The 18,653-nt window shown below is 65.2% G+C and overlaps 2 protein-coding genes across 6 annotated transcripts; one reads left to right on the top strand and one right to left on the bottom strand.

The window, feature by feature from the left end:
• Nucleotides 1-107: 107 nt before the first annotated feature.
• Nucleotides 108-9,849, top strand: SLC25A39 (solute carrier family 25 member 39). 3 transcript variants are annotated; one of them, XM_054000069.1, is made up of 13 exons: nt 108-2,970; nt 3,045-3,292; nt 5,917-6,025; nt 6,139-6,198; nt 6,743-6,787; nt 7,431-7,540; nt 7,665-7,732; nt 7,850-7,974; nt 8,151-8,324; nt 8,422-8,531; nt 8,656-8,737; nt 8,832-8,912; nt 8,992-9,849. In XM_054000069.1, exons 3-13 carry the CDS (start codon nt 5,929-5,931, stop codon nt 9,108-9,110), a joined length of 1,071 nt encoding a protein of 356 aa, XP_053856044.1. In that variant the 5' UTR covers nt 108-2,970; nt 3,045-3,292; nt 5,917-5,928; the 3' UTR covers nt 9,111-9,849. The 3 variants fall into 3 exon arrangements, with proteins under 3 accessions (XP_053856044.1, XP_053856045.1, XP_053856046.1); XM_054000071.1 differs by lacking the exons at nt 108-2,970; nt 3,045-3,292 and adding an exon at nt 3,744-3,850; XM_054000070.1 differs by lacking the exon at nt 6,743-6,787 and having other exon boundaries at nt 108-3,292.
• Nucleotides 9,850-10,193: 344 nt separating this feature from the next.
• RUNDC3A (RUN domain containing 3A) lies at nt 10,194-15,385 on the bottom strand. Of its 3 annotated transcripts, XM_054000054.1 has the most exons (11): nt 15,228-15,385; nt 13,534-13,649; nt 13,260-13,393; nt 12,749-12,834; nt 12,520-12,609; nt 12,353-12,433; nt 12,075-12,240; nt 11,698-11,855; nt 11,382-11,519; nt 11,152-11,258; nt 10,194-10,927 (listed from the first exon to the last, which is right to left on the bottom strand). In XM_054000054.1, the coding sequence occupies exons 1-11, from the start codon at nt 15,332-15,334 to the stop codon at nt 10,785-10,787; spliced, it is 1,326 nt and encodes a 441-aa protein (XP_053856029.1). In that variant the 5' UTR covers nt 15,335-15,385; the 3' UTR covers nt 10,194-10,784. The 3 variants fall into 3 exon arrangements, with proteins under 3 accessions (XP_053856029.1, XP_053856027.1, XP_053856028.1); XM_054000052.1 differs by lacking the exon at nt 15,228-15,385 and having other exon boundaries at nt 13,534-14,417; XM_054000053.1 differs by lacking the exons at nt 11,152-11,258; nt 15,228-15,385 and having other exon boundaries at nt 13,534-14,417.
• Between the last annotated feature and the right edge of the window lie 3,268 nt (nt 15,386-18,653).

Consider the following 18,653-nt stretch of genomic DNA (forward strand, 5'->3'; position numbering starts at 1 on the left):
GCCACATCCAGGCCATTTAGAAGATCTGTTGGCAGAGGTTAGTCAAGAGTGAAATGCATCAATTGCTGCAGCAACACCGAGATGTTTCCAGAACTGCTGGAGCAGCCCTAGGTGGGAAGAGCTCATGGTGATCAGCAGATCCTGCCCCAGCTGAGAGGAGCTGCAGAGAAGCTCTCTAAGGGCACATCTCTTACCTGTATGTGCAGCAGGCTGACAGCTGATGTAGAGTTTAATTACTGCACTGAGCTCTTCTGGCTCTTCTTCGTGTTCACAGGGGCTTTTGTTTACTGGAAAAGGGATCTGGGAATTTTTCCTACCGTTCTCAGGCCAGGCTCCTCTTTCCTCTGCACTCCTGGCCCATACTGCTGCTAGGTGTGTACTACTGTAACACAAAATTATACAGGAATCCTTTAGGGAGGAAACCAGGGGGTCTTTTATCTTCCATACCTGTTTCTTCATCCCTAAGACCAGGCTTATTTTCCTCCCAGGGGAGGTTTGTCCCCTGTTTGGTAACTACCAAGGTTTTCCCCGGCAGGTGCTACAGAAGGCAGAACACCACTTTCCAGGTCTCACCTTCGGTGGGAATTGACCTGCAGAGCTGCAGCTGCATTAGAAATTCTGGGTTATATTGGGTTATATTCTGGGTTATACAAGTCTGATGTCCCCAGGGCCTCCTCTGGCCACAAGCTGCTTCATTTGAGTCACTTAATTCAGCTTAAGCCTGGCTTTTGCAAAACCATAATGATCCCAGCTGAAATAAATACTCAAACTCTGCACTGGCTTAATTCCATTAAAGCACTACCCAGATCCTTTTGTAACCTGGCCCTTAAAGTTCACCTAAATAAAGGAAATGGGCTAATTGCTTTCAAAATGCCATTCTGAAAGTGACCAGACAGGACTGATCCTTGCAGAGCGACTGCAGGTGCTGACAGAGCACGGTGCAACCCTTGCTCAGTGAGGAGCCCCAGGCTCACGGCCCCAGAGCGAGGTTCCCAGGCCGTGGCCCTGGCCCAGGACACCAGCTGGCTTTCATAAGCGCCGTGGAGCTGGGAGCAGGCAGTTACACAAGCGTCTCCCGGCCGTGCCTGCGGTGTCACGGCAGGACAGACCCGAGCAGGGCTCACGCAAGCCGTCCCTGCCGCGGGACGCTGCGGCTCGGGGCGGGGATTAGAGCTCAGCTGGCTCCCTCCCCGCAAAACAGACACGTATTGCAACTTGGACACGGTTCTCTCCAACTGAAGTAACTTAACAGTTCATTTTCAGAGTAATCGGTGCAGCCTCACCAGCCTGCCAAGGCCAGCGGGACTGCGAGGATGTGAACTGGGGACAGAAAGGTTCCCGGTGTTGGGACAGCGCAGGCGGCCAGCGGGCCGTGACTCAGCACAAAGAGCCAGCCAGGTCCTCAGCAGTGCTGAGCTCGGGATAAACAAACTCACCCTTTCACCCTGACCTCTTTAGCAAATGAAGAGACCCAAAAAATCGAGGCCAAGGCACTTAACCATCTTTCACTGGTCCCTCTTGACCCCACCCCAGCTGAAAAAACATCATTCCTGTCTCTTTTCAGCTGGGCAGAAGCCACGCAAAACCCAACACCTAAACCAGAAGATACAAGACCCAATACACCTAAGGACAGATATATTTTTAATTAATCATTTTTCCATTTCTAAATTACCAGCTGCAAGAGGCTTTCAGATCGCTTAAAGCCCATGTCTCTAAAGATGCAGAGCTGACTCATCGGGGAGGCACAGGATGTGTTCACTTAGGGGACCTTGTGGGAATTACCGGGCTCCTGGGCTCACATCACTTAAAGCCAAGATTCCCTTGGAGCTGGTGTCATGGAAGGGCAGTTCCGGCACTAGCTTCCCCCTTCACTGACATTTCTCAGAGATGCCAGGAGCCAGGAGAGATTTTATTCCTGGAGGACAGCAGCCACCAGAGCTCTGCCAGCTCTGCAAAGGGACAGGGAACATGTCTGTGGGTGAAACAGGCTGCATTCCAAACACCCCCGGGACTGCAAACTGAGCCCCGAACTGCTCCTGTTCAACAGGCAGCGGCTGCTGTGGCACCTGCACATCACCTGTCCTTGAGTACTCCGTCCTTCCCACAGGATGGCACTCACCGGGGAGCAAAGAGGGCTGCGGGCACCAGCGTGGGATTTATCCTCGAGTTTGTCGGCAAGAGTTCAGCCGGCTCTGAGGCAGGGATTGCATCATGCAGCACCACAGCAGGTCCTGCAGTGATGTTGTCACGCAAACGAGTCACCAGGAACTCTGGCCTGCGGGATTTTCCTGAAGGACGCTGAAGCTGGAGCTGCCGTCTCATCCCAGCCGTGCACCCCCAGTTCTGCTGCCTGCGGGGGCTGTCGGGGCCGGGTCAGAGCCCGCGGTGCCGGGGGTCCGAGCGGGTTTCGGAGGGGCTTCGGGAGCCATCTGCTGTCATCAGCCCAGATTACAGCGAGGGGCACCAGAAAGGCTCCGCTCCCTCCCACCCGCGCACGGACGAGCTTGAGCCACCTTCCCGGGATGGCTGAGGTTGGAAAAGACCTCCCAGATCATCGAGTCCAACCTGTGACCGATCCCCACCTTGTCAACCAGTCCAGAGCACTGAGTGCCATGTAGTGTCATTCCTTGGACACCTCCAGGGATGGGGACTCCACCACCTCCCTGGGCAGCCACTGCCAATGTCTAATCACCCTTTCAGTGAAGAAACTCCTCCCGAGAAAATACCCAAATTTAACTACAAGCAGAAATAAGAGCCCCTCAGGGAGATCACCACCTCACCCAGAAGGACTCGGGGTTCTCCATAGGGAACACAGTGCTTCCAACACATGGAATGACTGCACTGGAGGGTCTGCACTGAGCAGAGATGGCATTCCAGCCCCCCCAAACCCATCGGGCATTAATCCCAGCTCTCACAGGCCCAGGTGGAAGCAGCAGGGCACTCGCCCCCCTGCTCGGAGCTGCAGGGAGCGTGGCAGGGGACGGGGAAGTGCTGCGTGCTCGCAGTGCTTTGGGAACTGTGAGGCTTTGTTCCTCTGCAGGCAGCAGAGTGGCACAGGGCCTGGCATGGCACCGTGCCCGTGTCCCAGCCTGCCGCTGACCCTGGCGTGACGAGTGTGCGAGCCACACCAGAGTGTGCAACCCCGGTGGGCTCAGGATGGGGAGGGTGAGAGCCCCAGGGCTTCAGCACGGCGCGTGTGCAAGGCACAGCCTGCCAGCAAGGAGCGTGAGTGTGCAAGGTGAACCCCTCTGCCAGCACCGTGAGCGTGCAGGGCACGTCCTTCTCCAGCACGGTGAGTGTGCAAGGCACGCACAAGGTGTGTGCCAGGTGTGTGCCAGGTGTGTACAGGGTGTTTGTGTTCCGGGTGTCTGTGTACGGGGTGTGGGTGTCCCAGGTATGTCTGTATCCCAGATGTTTCTGTATCCCAGCTGTTTCTGTATCCCAGATGTTTCTCTATCCCAGGTGTTTCTCTGTCCCAGATGTTTCTCTATCCCAGGTGTTTCCCTATCCCAGGTGTTTCCCTATCCCAGATGTTTCTGTGTCCCAGATGTTTCCCTATCCCAGATGTTTCTGTTTCTATCCCAGATGTTTCCCTATCCCAGATGTTTCTGTTTTCCAGATGTTTCTCTATCCCAGGTGTTTCTGTGTCCCAGGTGTTTCAGGGCGCCGCGCCCCCCCGGGCCGGCAGGGGGCGCAGGGGCGCGCGGGGCGCAGCGCGCGTGCGCGGGGCGGGGCGGGCGGAAGCGCGGCGGAGGGCGAGGGGCGCCCATGGGGCTCCTTAAAGGCGCCGCCGGCGCGGAGCCGCCTCCCGGTCCCGGAGGGACGCGCCAAGCCTGGCTGGAATGAGCAGGTGGGGCGGAACCCCCGGCACTTCCCCCCGGCACCCCGTCCCCCACGTCATCTCCCTCGCGGTCCGGCGCGCGTGACCGCTGCCTCAGTTTCCCCTGGTGTCGGGGGTCGTGCGGCTGAGGAGGGCGTGGAGGCGGCCGCAGGGACCCCCGGGCTCGCCTCCCGAGGAGGGGGGCGCACCCCGAGACTGCCGGGGCTGCAGATCCTGAGAGGTGTAGGGCCGGGGGAGGGGGCTGCATACCCCATACGGTGGAGGGGGCCCAGCCCTGGGCTGGGGGCTCCGAGCTCTGACTGGAGGGGGGGGGGCGGCAAACCCCTCAGGGGGGCTGCAGGATCCAGATAGGGGGGCAGAAACCGCGTAGGGGTTGGGGCTCCAGCACGGGGGTTCTCCGGGGCAGAGGGCCAGGCTGTCCTGGGGACACAGCAGCGCTGTCCCCCGCTCCTGGGCAGAACGCTCTGTGCCCAGCAGGAGGGGAGCCCGGCGCTGTCCGGGCACCCCGGGGTGGAAGGGGTGCTCACCTCCCCGAGGCTGGAGCAGCCCGGGGTCAAGGGAGAGGCGGGGATCGGCCGGCAGGATTTCCCTCTGGCTCGGGGCTGTGGCCAGCTGGGCCCTTCCAGCCGGGCAAGAGCCCCTTGAGCTTCCCGCGGGCCCCATCCCTGGGAAGTGTTTGCATTGATCACCTTAAGCCGTGTTTGCTTTCCCCCTTGTTGTCCCCATCGTCACCATAGCCAGCCCCACTGACACTCCGGGCGGAGCGGGGCTCTGGGTTTAGGGACATATTTTATCCTGCATGGAAAAAGGAGCAGCTCCCAGCTGAGAGGGGAGCCTGGATACGAACAGGAAGCCCCGGAGGTGCCCCGCTGCCCCAGCCCCCAGCAGAGGGGCTGTGCTGGGGCACGGCACGCGTTAGGAGTGAGTTTATCAGGTGGGGCAGAGCTGGGAGCAAGAGATTTCCCCTGGCTTGCGTCAGGCTGAGCAGGAGGGCTGGGTCACGGGCAGGATCCGGAGGCAGCGCCCTGCCTGTGGCACGGTTTTGCAATGGCTCTGGGGTCTGTGGGGCACGTGCCACGCCGTGATGGGCACGCCAGGGGCCTGTGCCCAAAGAGCACCCAGATCCTGGGGCACTGGAGGGTGTGGGTTCAGGACAGACCCAGCTCCCTGTGGGGCTGGCACGTGTGGCTTCAGGATAGGCCTGTCCCAACTTGCAGCCTTGGTCACCCAACAATTCCAGAGCCCGTAAAGGAGAGATTTATGACTTCTCTGACCTTGCAAATTGATGAGTCAGATGGTGAAGGTTTTTTGCTGCATTCCCAGGCTTTAAAGAACCCTGCAGGTTCCCAAAGCCTGGAAGCTCTCCTGCTAGGGCCCTGTCCCAGCATGATAATCATGCCCAGGCTGCAGCGAGAGGGAGCAGCTGGTGCTGAATGTGCTGAGGGTCATTTCTCCACATCCTTCTGCCTGGGAAGGGTGTGATATCCCCTGCTTCCCGAGGGCAGCACACCAGCCTTGGAGGCTGCAGCCTTGCCAAGCCTCAGCGGGATCAGGCAGGAGGTTTCAGATGCCTAAACCCTTCTTGGGGTTCTTGTTGCAAACTCACGAGGGGGATCTCCCCTTCCCTGGTGTCCTGCCATGGCTGCACTGGGCTCTGCTGCCATCCCAGCCAGAGCTGGGGGGTGGCTGTCACAGTGTGGTCGGTCTTTAGACTTTGTAACTTCCTTTCCTTAATTTCCCGAGTGCAGGGAGGGGGCAGTCCTCCTTCCCCAAGGACATGGAAGGCTGGACTGTCTCCACCTCTCCAGCCAGGCTGGGCCTCCTGCCAGTGTGGGGCCAGGGGGTGTTATCAGGGCTGGGCCGGCCCTGGGAGCCAGTCCTGTCACCCCCCAGGACACCCAGATTATGGGGGGCCCTCGCCTGCCGTGTGCCGCAGCGATAGCACCGCGGGCGTGCGACACCTGTGCTCACGCTGCTGGCCTGGGGATGCTGGGGGGGCTCCCAGGGGACCTTATCCCTGGACAGGGACCCCCCCCATCCCCCCAGCCTCGAGCATCCCCTGCCGTGCGTTGCAGGGGGACAGTGCCATGGCTGAGAAGATGCCACCGAGCCCCGGCGGGGGCATCACGCCGCTGCAGCAGATGCTGGCCTCAGGGACAGGTGCCATCCTCACCTCCCTCTTCGGTGAGCATGGCAGGGTGGGGGGCTGGCACGGGGGGTGTCAGGGCTAAGGGTGGGCGCCGTGGTGGGGGGCTGGCAGGGGGGGTTGTCAGGGCTAAGGGATGGTGTCTTTTTAGTGACGCCGCTGGACGTGGTGAAGATCCGGCTGCAGGCCCAGAGGACCCCCTTCTCCAAAGGTAACCCCACTCGGGGCAGGGCAGGGGGCTGCAGCCAGTCCCACCACGGGGGTGTCTCAGCTGGCAGAGCTGGTGGCAGGGATGTCTCTGCTCTGGAGCGCGGGGCCATCGCGAGGTGGCAGGTTACCATGGGCCCCTCATCCTCACGGGCCCGGGGGCCCTGCCGGGGGAGCTGGGCTCCTGCTTGGCTCTGTCCTTCCCCCTCCTGGCAGCCTGGTGCCGAGGGGGTCAGCGCTGTGCCTGGCAGCCCCCAGCCCTCCAGAGGCTCAGCTTGCTGCAGCTGCTGGCTGCTCCCCCACTGCCTTTGTTCCAGTCTCCGTGCTGCTCCCCTTGGGCTCTGCCCCTTCCTGTGGGGTCAGTGGGCTGGGGCTGGCCCCAAGGGACTGGTTTGGTGACAGTAGGAACTGCTTGGGAAGTGGCTGTGGGGGCATGCAGTCACCCATAGAGCTCTCCCCCTGCCCAGCTGGGAGCTGTAGCACCCCAGCCCTGTGTGGTGGCACGTCCCCTGTGTGGTTGCTCAGTGTGTCCCCATTGTGTGTTTCAGTGTTGGCAGCGCAGTCAGTGCCCTGGGGCGCTCAGCCGGCCACATGTGAGTACGCCAGGGGCTCCTGCTGCCAGTGGCTTCACTTTCCCAAGCCTTCATCCTGGTTTGCTTCTCCACTGGCGGTGGCTTGGGCTCCTCTGGCTGTGGGGACATCCCTGCTGACATTGTCCCCAGCCCAGGCTGTCCCTGCAGCCCTGCTTCGGGGCTGGCTGTGCCAGATCTGTGGGGATCTGTTGTGCAGCAGGTCTGGCTGTCTGTGATCCCCCTGTCTTGTCACTCTGTCCTGTCGCCACGTCAAAGTCCCCCTGGATTTCCACTGCCCGGTGTCCCTTGTGCCTGGCTGAGAACACAGTGGAGGGGCCAGTGCTGATGTCCCCACTGTGCCAGGGCAGCAGAGCCAAGATCAAGTGAGGCATAAACCCTCTGCTGATGCAGTGGGTCCTGCTGCATCCCCATCCCTGCCATGGAGCTGGGTGTCCCCGTGCCCTGGTTCTGGCCATGATCAGACCCTTGCTGGAGGGTTTTTCCTCTCCTGGCCTTGGTCTCGGACTGGTGCACACTGGGCTTAAGCACTGAGGGTTTGGCTCCTTCCTGGAAGATGTGACAGCTTTGGGATCAGATGTGCTGGGCATGGGGCAGAGGGGAAGGGTCTCCTGTGTAATGGCCGTGCCGTTGTTTCCTGTCCCAGGGAAGTGTTTCCTCTACTGCAACGGGCTCATGGACCACCTGTACGTCTGCCAGAACGGCAACGGCTGCACCGCCTGGTACAAGGCCCCCGGCCACTTCACTGGCACGCTGGTAGGAGCTCCAGGCGTGGGCAGGGGCCTCCCCACCCCAGATGGGTGTCAGGGTGTTTTCTGGGGGATTGCTTGTCCTTCTCCCACCTGTGACTCCTGTCCCTGGTGCTCCGCTCTCTCCCCAGGATGCCTTTGTGAAGATCACACGCTATGAGGGCATCAGATCTCTGTGGAGCGGCTTGCCCCCCACCCTGTGAGTTTGGGGATTCTGGCTGCTACCACCTACCCAGGCAAACAGACTTAGGTCCCAAGCCCCCTGCCAGCCCCCAGGGAGGGCATGTGCCCCTCACTGCCCTTCTCCTCCTCGCAGGGTCATGGCCGTGCCAGCCACCGTCATTTACTTCACCACCTATGACCAGCTCCGGGACTACCTGCACGCCCGGATGGGGAGCTGGAACCACTACATCCCTTTGCTGGCTGGGGCCCTTGCCAGGCGTGAGTACCCCTCCTCTCTGGGGTCCCCCCATGCCCACCCTGTGTCCTGGCAGCAGAGCGTGGCAGGTCTCAGTGCCCACACTCGGTGCCTGGCTCTCCTGGCACGGCACTGATGGCTCTGGGACGGCTGCTGGAGCGGACAGGGCTCATTCCCTTCTGTGTCCCTTCTGTTGCAGTGGGTGCTGTGACAGTCATCAGCCCCCTGGAGCTGATCCGCACCAAGATGCAGTCCCAGCAGCTCAGCTACCGCGAGCTGCGCGTCTGCATCCAGTCAGCAGTGGCCCAGGACGGCTGGCTGTCCCTCTGGAGAGGCTGGGGACCCACCGTGCTGCGGGACGTTCCCTTCTCGGGTATGCCTGGGGGGCACGGGGAGATGGGGGGCCCAGGGCAGCCCTGTGCTGGTGGGGGGGTGCCCAGTGGGTAGCACTGGTGTCTCCTCTCCCCCAGCTCTGTACTGGTTTAACTACGAGCTGGTGAGGACGTGGCTCTGCAGGCAGGCCTGGCTGGACGGGGCCACGTTCATGGTCAGCTTCACATCCGGGGCCATCTCTGGCACGGTGAGTTTGGGACACCGGGGAGGGAGGGAGGAGTGGGGCTGGGATGGTGCTGGGAGGTGACAACAGAGCTGGCACTGGGCAGGAACCCCACGTCCTGGCTCACCATGCAGTGTCAACCCCACAGGTGGCCGCGGTGCTGACGCTGCCCTTCGACGTGGTCAAAACCCAGCGGCAGATTGAGCTGGGAGACAGTGAGGTGCACCCAGGTGAGGGGCCAGGCTCCAGGCAGGTGCCTGGGGGGCAACCAGGACTCCCCACGGGTGTCCCCCAACCCTCACCTGCTCCCCTCTCTCCCCACAGTCACAGCCTCCAAGCCTTCCTCCACCTGGCTGCTCATGCAGCGGATCCGCGCCGAGTCTGGCACGCGGGGGCTGTTTGCAGGTGAGGATGTGCCCCGGCCCCGTGCTGGGGTTCCGGGTGCCCTGGTGTCACCCCAGGGCTCACGGCGCTGTCCTTGCAGGGTTCCTGCCCCGCGTCATCAAGGTGGCACCTGCCTGCGCCATCATGATCAGCACCTATGAATTTGGCAAGAGCTTCTTCCAGAAGCTGAACCAGGAGCAGCAGCTGCGGGGATTGTGAGCGGGCCTGGGGCAGGGCTGGACGTGGCCGTGCCCAGGGGACAGTGCCAGCCCTGCTCCTGCCAGGTGTCCCAGGAGCGGCGATCCGCACTCGGCTGTGCAGAGCCCAAGTGCCTTCGTTCCTGCTCTGCCTCCCGCTGCCCGCACACGGAGCCAGGGCCAGCCTGGCCCCACTCCCTGTCCCAGCCACTCTGGGGGACATCTGTGCCTGCTGCTGTGACACTGGGGGGGATACAGAGCCCCCCGCACCCATCCCTTGGGGCTGGACAGATGCTGCTGTTGGATTCATGGACACTCTCGCAAGGATGGGGTGTCCCAGGAGACTTGGCCTGGCAGGAGATGGAGCTGGGGCTCTGGCAAGGACCAAACCCCAGACCTCGGGGGCTTCTCTGCCTGCCTGGGCCCCCCAGCCCTTCTCTGTCTGGGGATCTGCCCCCCGACCATCACTCACACACAGCCTCGCCTTGCTGGCTCTGCATGGCATGGGGACACGTCAGGACCCTCTCCCCGCCTCTGGACCTCTCCTCCCACTCGGGATGTCACCATCCCCGTCAGACCCTGCGTTGGACAGACCCTGTGTGGGGTCAGACCTCACTGCTGCTCTGGGGGGCCACTGTGGCACCCCTGCCCCATCCTTTCACTGCAGGGGCCTGCCCCAGCTCTGCGGGCACTGCCCCCGTTACCCTGGGACTCATGGAGGGAATTTCTCCTAATTTCTTAAATAAAATAATTGTCTCTTAGTGGAAGGATTTCTCTCTGTGTGCTGGGGGGGCTGTAGAGACACCCGTGGGCTGATGGCCCTGTTGTGTGGGCACAGTCCTGTCACCCACAGGGTCCCTGCTGGGCGTTCACTGGGGGTTAGGGGACCCCAGGGCCACCATCCTCCCCCCGGCAGCCCCTGCTGCTGATGGGCACGGGGCTGGCACAGCCTTGGTTACCTGCTGTGGCCCAAAGGAGCTCTCCCTGCCCAGAGGGGCTGGAGGAGGCTCACTGAGTGCCCCAGCATCCTTGCCTGGGGCAGGACCTTGTGGCAGGGGGCCACGAGGGGTCTGTTCCCTGCTGGGGAGGTGGGTGACAGGCCAGCTCTGCTTGCTGCGTTTATTGATTCCTTTTGCTCCAACAAGGCAGATGGGGCTGAAATAAAAACCAAAATCACCCAAAACAACCCAAAACCCAGGGGAGGATGGGGAGGAAGAGGGAGGAAGAGTCCTCCCCCTGTTGTGGGGATACTGCTGCAAGGGGGGACAGGCAGCCCCTCCACAGTGCAGGGGAGCTGGGGGACACCAGGCAGGCACAGCCCGGGAGGGCACCAAGGGCTGAGCAGGACGGACAGCGGGGCCACGCCAGACCCTCACCCCGGGAAGGGGCCTGGCCCCGACCCCCCCTTGCTCCCCAGCAGCTGTCACTCCCCGTGTCCCCCCCACCGTGGCACAGTTCATTCCCCCAGTCCTGCACCCCCCATCCCAACAGGTCCGTGTCTCCAGCCGGGGTCCAGGCTGGGGGGGCCGAGGCGCAGCCGGGGTGGGGTCTCAAGATGGGGAGGGGGATGTCTGTCCCCAGCCTCCCCGGTGGGATCGGCGAGTCCCTCGTTGGTCCCGGGGTGGCGAGGGGGGCCGAGCTCAGTCAGTCCTGTGCCATCACGCTGGGCCGGGGGGCGGCGCGGGGGCCGGGGGTCTCAGCTGGGGCTGCGGGTCGGGCTGGCTTCCGTGCTGTCGCTCACCAGGCACTCGTTGGACTTGAGGCTGGCCAGGGACTTGCAGCTGGGCAGGGAGGCCAGGGAGCCGCAGAGCCCCAGCATGGAGGGCGTGGGGTCCTTCCCTGCGGGCAGAGAGGGGCGTCACAGGGGGCTCAGCCTCGTGTCCCAGCCCTGCCACCCCGGGGGGACAGGGACCACCTCTCCGGGGGCGACCTGGCTTCCCTGCACTGCTGGGGCAGCATTCCAACCATGAGGAGGGGGCTGCTGGTGGGTCCTGACACCTGGGTGCATGTGGGGAGATGTGCTGAGTCCCGGGGGCACCCTATGGTGGGTGGGGGGGTCTTACCCAAGGGCCCCCAGGGCTCCCCTTCGCGCTTGCCCTCGCCCAGGCGCTGGGAGTCGGAGCTGAGGCTGTTCTCGGCCGAGAGCTGGTCGGTGCTCACGAAGCTGTGCCTGCAGAGGGACAGCTCTGAGCCCCCTGGGGCTGGCACAGCCCTTCTGCCCCTCCCACACCTCGTGTCCCCCCGGGGTAGGGCAGGGTGCTTCTGCAGGTCTCTGCCCCCACGGTGAGCTTGCCTTCTGTAGAGTTTGCTGTCCGAGCCGCTCTCGTTGCCATTGAGGGTCCCCAGGGAGGGCCACTGGTTGACCAGGGGTGTCACCATCTCCTTGGAGAGCTGGGCCAGCTGCGGGTTCTCACAGGGGATCAGCCCCGTTCTGCAGCAAAGGCAGGTGCTCAGCACCTGGCACAGCCACCAGTGCTGGGGAGCTGCCAGGTGACACGGCCCACGGGACATGTGGGGCACTGGGGACACCCAGGGCCTGTGGGGCAGCCTGGCTCCAGGGACCCCCAGCCCCCCGAGCCCCCTGGCAGTGGCAGTGGGTCCCCACTCACAGCTGCTCCTGCAGCTCCAGGATGACGCCCTCCAGCTCCCTCTTCTCCAGCTGGTTCTGCACCATCACCTCCTCCAGCCGGAGCTTCAGCCGCTTGTTCTCCGCCTCCAGGTCCTTCAGCTGCGACTCCCGCAGCCGCACCAGCTCCTCCAGGTACCCCTGTGTGAGGCCACTGTCAGTGGTGTGCCCCTGCCACCTACCCAATGTCCCCAGGGCTGTCCAGAGTGACAGCGAGCGGGCTGGGTCACCGCAGCAGCAGGATGAAGGGCTGATGGTACCACTGGGCTGTGGGAGCGGGGATGCAGAGGCAGAGATGCTCCAGGCTGGAGCATCCTGGGGAAGCTGATACCCCGACGGGCCCAGCCTGGCTCCTGGTACCTTTTGGGCGTAAACAATGCGGAATTTCTGCTCCATCTTGCGCCACTTGTTGTACCAGCTGTCCTCGTCGGTGACCAGGGGCAGGTAGGGGTGTTCAGGTGAGCTGTCCTCACTTGTGCTGCTCTCCACACTGCCCCGCTCCTCCTCCTCACTCAGGTAGTCATAGCTGGGGGGTGTGGGGGCTCAGCAGGGGCTGTCAGGGGTTCAGGGAGCCCCATCGTGGTGCTGGGGGAGAGACGGGGAGGGGTCCCCACCCCGAAGGGCACCCCAGCTCCTACCTCTGCGTGAACTTCAGGTAGGGCGTATAGTCAATGACCACGGGCGTTTTACCGTCCATCACCTCTCCCTTCAGGCAGAAGCTGAGCAGAGGCAGCAGGAGAAGAAAGTCAGGGAGCCCTGAGGTTGTCAGTCGGGGCCTGTGTCCCACTGTGTCACCTGTCCCTACCTGAAGTCGATGGCGCTGAGCCCGATGAGCATCCCCGTGAGCACCGTGGACTCCTCCCGCAGCATGATGGCCCCGTCATCGTAAAACCGCCTGTGGGGAAACACACAGCTGGATGTGGCCCCCCCCCAGCACCCCAAAACCCACCCTGGCACCCCCAAAACCCACCCCAGCACACCCACACACCCTGGTCCAGGTGTGGCCATGGCCGGCAGGGCCGGGGGCTGCTCACCTGGTGGTCCGAGTGTCCCGCAGGGCCGTGGAGATGTACTCGGACATTCTCTTCTCCATCAGCGCCACACGGATCCAGGCCCGGCCCTGCGAGGCAGCGCCCCGGGCACTCCTGAGGATGGGGGCTGCCTCGGGGGGTCCCCACATTCCCACCCACCCCCAGCACTCCGGGCAGCAGCTGGAGGTCCCCACACAGGAGTGGCTTTCAGCCCGTTTTTCGGTGCCATGGGGACCCACAGCTGCTGTTGTGTCCCATGGGGCCCTGTGGTGTGGGATGGAGCTGCAGGAGGGCAGGGGCGAGGGAGCAAGGAGGGGGCACAGAGGGGTGGGGATAGGGATGTAAATATGTAAATGGAGTGGGATGGGGTGGGATAGGATGGGATGGGATGGGACAGGAATGTAGATGGGCCCATGTACCAGGGTCAGGGTGGAGTGAATGGAAACAGGGACAGGCATAGAAATGGGGATGGGGATGGGGACAGAGACAGGGACAGGACTGGTTCCTTCCTGACCTTGGCCCTGGAGGTGCTGATGTTCTCCATGTTCTCGATGCTGCTGACGCAGTTGTTGGGGACCTTGCTGCAGGCCAGGCGGATGTAATCCCAAAACCCACGCTGTCCATCAGAGCTGAACCAGCTGACAGGGCCTGCGGGCACCCACGGGCTGGCTCAGGGGCTGCTGTGCCAGCAAAGCCCCTCCACCAAAGCTGGACACGCTTCCTGTGCGTCCCCATCTGCCACGGGACACGGGGATGGGGACAGGGACGGTCCTGGGAGCCACCATTACCTTTGAAGCGGTGGCTGAGGATCTGCTCGAGGATGGCAGCGAAGTTCACGAACTCCTCGGAGGAGTCGTCGATGGGATCCGCCGTGTACTTCTCCAGAAGGGTTTTCACCGAGAACCTGGCGAGGGGACGGGCGTCACGGCCGGGAGGGGACGCGCACCCGGCGCCCTCCTCCAGCCCTGGCACACGTGAGGCTTTAGCACCGGAGCAAAGCGCTTTTCCAGCTGTTGGCTCCCGCTCCCGGCAGCGGGAAGAGGGCGTCGGGCTGGGCTGTGGCTCGGTGACCCCCTTGTCCCCGCGTCCCCAGGGGCCCTGAGGGGCGGCCGCTGCTCCCCGCTGTGCAAGTGGCCAGGAAGGGCGAACAAAGGCCCCCTTCCTCCCGGCCGTGCGCAGGCGGTGATGGCTTCCCCTTCCGCCCGGCCGCTCGTGCTCGGGGCACAGCGACGCCGAAGACACGGACACGGACCCGCCGAGCCCGGCAGGGCAGGGCGGGATGGGGCAGGTGTTTGCCTGGGGGGGCACCGCCCCGTCTGTGGGGTCTGTGGGGTCACAGCTGCCTGGGGGGACCCCCGTGACAGCAGGTGGAGGGTGTCCCATCGTGGCACTGAGGTCTGGAGGTGCCTCACGGCGCAGCGGTGAGGGCTGGAGGCATCCTGGTGGACATCCAGAGGGTCTCCATGTCGTGGCAATGGGGTCTTTAGATGCCTCATGCCATGGCAAGGAGATCCATTGGGTCCCCATGTCATGGCAGTGGGGTCTGGAGGTGCCCCGTGGCACGCTGAGGAGCCCTGGGGGTCCCCAGACCCCAACATGAGGCCCTGGGGGTCCCTGCCAGGTTGCCCAGGCCCTGGTACCTCCCACATCCCCCCAGCCCTGGGCCAGGCTCCAGCACTGTCAGCACCAGCAGCCCCTCACCAGGCCCCCGGGGGTGTCACCCCACCCCTGCAGCCCCGGCAGGAGCCACCAGCCCCCCCGCACCCCGTCCCTGCACCCCATTCCTGCTCCCCCATCCCGGTCCAGCCGGGAGTCTCCATGACAACGCTCATCCTCCATCCTTCATCCCCCCCATCCCCGCCGCTCCGGGGCCCTGACGTCACTTCCTGGGCCCCCGCCCGCATGGGGGTCCCCAAACCCAGCCCCCCCCCCCGCACCCCGCTACCCCCAGCACCCCCCTCACCCTCCGCTCCCCCCTGCATCCCCCCGCAGCCCCCAGCGGCCCCCGACATCCGCGCACCGGCCGCCTCCATGTTGTCACTGTGTCCCCCGCCCCCCGTCTCCCCCTTCGCGACCCCCCCCCCGAGCCCCTGTAGATCCCCGCAGCCCCCCCGGAGCCCCCCGGAACCCCCTGGAACCCCCGCAGCCCCGGCCCCACCGCCCGCAGCCCCGCGGCCCCGCAGCTCCGCGCCCCCCCCCCCCCCCGCCTTTCCCGCATCCCCATCCTTCTCCTCCCCCCTCCAAACCTGAATTTCCCCCCCTCAAAAAGCGACTGCAGCAACAACAAATCCCCCCAAAGGGTGAAGGGGCGGCGGGGGGGGGGGGGGAGGGATGAACCCCCCCACCCTCCTCCCCACCACGGCCCCTCCCCGCCCCCCATCTCCTCCATCCCCACCGGCGGTGGTCGCTTCTCCCTCCCCCCCCCGGCTCCTCTCCCCCCTCACCCCCCATTTTGCGGCGCCCCCCCCGGGCTGCCCCCCACCTGCAGACGGTGATGAGGTTTTTCCTCTCCACGGCGATGTTCCTGGAGGAAGCTTTCTTGGAGGAGAGCCCCAGAGCCATGGCAGCCGGCACCCAGCTCGCTTCCATCCAGCGGCCCAGACGCCACGGCCACGGGCGATGCCCCTTCCCCCCGTGGGGACCCCCCCACCCCACGGCCGCGGCCCCCCGCACCGCGCAGGCTTTGCTCCGCCGATGCCCACGCCACGGGCCGTGCGCCGCCCCCCCCCCCCCCCAAAGGGATGCTCTCCCCGCCCCCGGCCCCCCAAATCTCTCTCCGGGGGATGGGGGGGTGGGGGCAGAAGAAAGAGGGGAGGGCCGGGGTCCCCCGGGGGGTCCCCACCTGTCCCTCCCGACGTGACGTGCCACTGCTGCGGGACCCCGTGGGTAAAGCCGCGGGGAGGGGGCAGCCCCCGGGGTTTTGGGAGGGGGGGGTCTTTTGCCCACCCCAGGCTCAGATCACCACCCCCTGCCTTGCCCTGCCTCGATCCCCTTTTTGGGGGGCTGAGCATCACCCCCCCAAACCCCCCGCGGCGTCTGCGAGGGGCGAGGGACCCCCTTCACCGGGGGGCTGACTGTGCTGAGGGGCAACCCTGCCCCCCCTCACCCTGTTTTTCACTGTGCCTCAGTTTCCCCGTTGTTGTGACAGAGAAACCGGGAGCGGGGGGAGCCTGGTGAATCCCACAGCACCCACATAAACCTCCACAGCCCCCAGATAAATCAGAGTCACCCTCAGCACGCAGACATTCCCCGTGGGGACATGTGTCACCTCCCTGTGCCCACCGGGGCACCACACACCCGCTCTGCCCCTGCCAAGGGGGCCTCAGCCGACAGAACCCATCGGGGGGACAGGTGGGCACAGTGCGGGGAGGGACCCCCAAAATCCCCAAGGCTGTGCAGGGAGGGGAGCCCTCGGCAGCACCCAGATAAGGCCGGGGGCCGTTATCGGGACACCCAGACCCAGCACCACCCTCCTCCGCCCACCCTGGGTGCCACCAGGTCCCCAAAGTGTGCAGCTGAGTCCCCAGCCTGGATGGGCCCCCAGGCTGCTCTGGCACAGTGGGGACAGCTCCGGGGCCGCCTCACTGCTGGGGGGACCCTGTGGGAGCCCCCAGGTACGGGGGCTGGGATGGGACTGTGTGTGAGCACAGGGGTGTGTGTGTGTGTGTGTGTGTGTGCGTGCAAGGCCTCACCCCTGCCCTGGGATTGGGATTTTGGGGCCGAGATCCTTTTAGAAAGGCTGTAAGTGCAGAGACACGCACGTGTGTGTGTGTGTGTGTGCACACACGTCCACAGGTGTGAGCACAGGTGCGCACACACGCACGGGGACGAGCGCCACTCACACTCACACTCACACTCACACTCACACTCACACTCACACACACACACACACGTGTGCCCGTGGGTGGGCACCAACGCAGGCACAGGCACCCCTGCCTCCCTCCAGGGCATCCCACCCCTCTCCAGGGCACCCCAGTGACACCAAACCCATGGCACGGATGGACACCCTGTCCCCGTGCCCCCCCCGCGCCTCCTCCCCGGGGAACCTCCCCAGGAACCCCCTTTTTTTTTCAAATTTTTTTTTTTTTTTAAAGAGAACACCCCAACCCCACGGAAAGGCGGGGGGGGGGGGGGGGGAAGGGACAACCGGGGGGATCCCGAGGATTCCCTGCGGGGAAACCCGGAGGTAAACAAGACTGGGGGGACGAGGGGGGGGCAGCGGGAGCAGGTCCCGGGGTGCCGGGATGGGTGAGGGACGGGAGGACAGCGGGGCGCAGGCGGGGCTCAGCCGGGGCGCAGCTTTTGCAGATGTTGCACCCCGATAACCTTGTTTTTACGGGGGGGCCGGTGGGGGGGGGGGCCGGGTGAGCCCGAGGGGGGCAAGATTAGGGAGGTGAGCGTGACTCGGGCATTGGCGTCTCACACCCCGGGCGGCCGCAGAGAGAGCGCCGCAGGGGCGTCGGAGGCACCCCAGGGGTAGGTGCGGGGTCACCTCGGGGTGTCCCCGGGGCTGCGAGGGGGAAGACGGGGTGGGCGGGGGGATGGCGGGGCTGGGAGGGCACCCTGGGCTGCCCCCGGGGCTGTCAGGGGGGCTCTTGGGGTGGGAGGTGCTGTGGGATGGGGATATGGCTCCATAGGGAGCCACCAGAGGGGTCCCAGCCGTGCCTGGGATGTTTGGGCTCCGTGCTGAGCCGTGCTGGGCACCTGCTGGATGAGAGATCCCGGCCGTGCTGTGCGGGTGGCCTGGGATGTATGGACTCCATAGGGAGCCACGGGGTTGTACCCACGGAGGGAAGGAGCAGTCCCACGTTGCGTGCGTGGTTTGGGATGTGCTGACTCCAGACGGAGCCGAGGGAGGAGGCAGGAGGGATCCCGGCCGTGCCTCATGGAGGGAGTGGGATGTGGGGGCTCTGCAGAGCCGCGGTGGCTGCAGGAAGGATCCCGGTGACCGTGCGGGGATGGCGCGGGGTGTGCGGGCTCCGTGCTGAGCCGTGCGGGGTATTCGGTGCGGGAGGTGCGAGCCCAGTCCTGAGCGTGGCAGGGGACGCGTGGACCCCATGGGGGGACCCCAGCCGTGGCTGCTGGGGGATTTATGGACCCCATGGGGTTGTACCCACCGAGAGGGGACCCCAGCCGTGCCCTGGCTGCTGGGGGATGTGTGGACCCCATGGGGACGGCGCTGTGGGGCTGTGGGCTCCATCCCACGCACACGATGTGGGACGGGGGACCCGGGGGTTTCGCGGGGCGGGCCGAGCTCCATCCTGCCGTGCCCGGGGCTGCAGCGGGGGCTCCGTGCGGGGCTCTGCGGGCCCCGTAGAGCGCGGCTGGCGCAGGGATGCGTTCGGCGGGTCCCGGTGACCTCGCTGCCCGGTGCCCCGCGGCCCGGGGCGCTGTGGGGCAGAGCGGGGGGCAGCGGGTGGAGCGGGGCAGGGGCCGACGCCCGGTGCCGGGCGTTATCAGTGGGGCACAGCCCGGCGCACCGGGCTGATGCAAGAGCCGCCGGCGGGCTGGGGGGGCCCGGGGGGGCCCGGGACAGGCCGGGCTGGGGGGCCGGGGGCCGCCGGTCCCGGGGCCAGGCGGGGCAGGAAGGAGACGGCCGAGTCAGAGGCTTGCCGTCCATCCCGTGGCCCCGCCGCGGCTCCCGCGACCCGCCGGGGATCCCGTGTGGCCCCGCCGGGGATCCCGTGGTCCCCGCGGGGTGTCCGGGACCCCACCCCGGCTCCCGCCACCCCCGGCCGGGAGCGAGCTCCTGCATCACCCTGGTGAGATCGGGGGGGGCTGGTTCCCCCCAAAGCCGCCCATGCCCTGACCTTGCCCCTGAGCCCCCGTGCGGGGTCGCTGGGCCGGGGTGGCGGGGGACAGCCGGAGCCCCTCGGCCCCCCAGGCTGTGGGGGTCCCCATGGGGCGG

Source organism: Vidua macroura, chromosome 27 (assembly GCF_024509145.1).
Source record: "Vidua macroura isolate BioBank_ID:100142 chromosome 27, ASM2450914v1, whole genome shotgun sequence".
Lineage (NCBI taxonomy): Eukaryota > Metazoa > Chordata > Aves > Passeriformes > Viduidae > Vidua > Vidua macroura.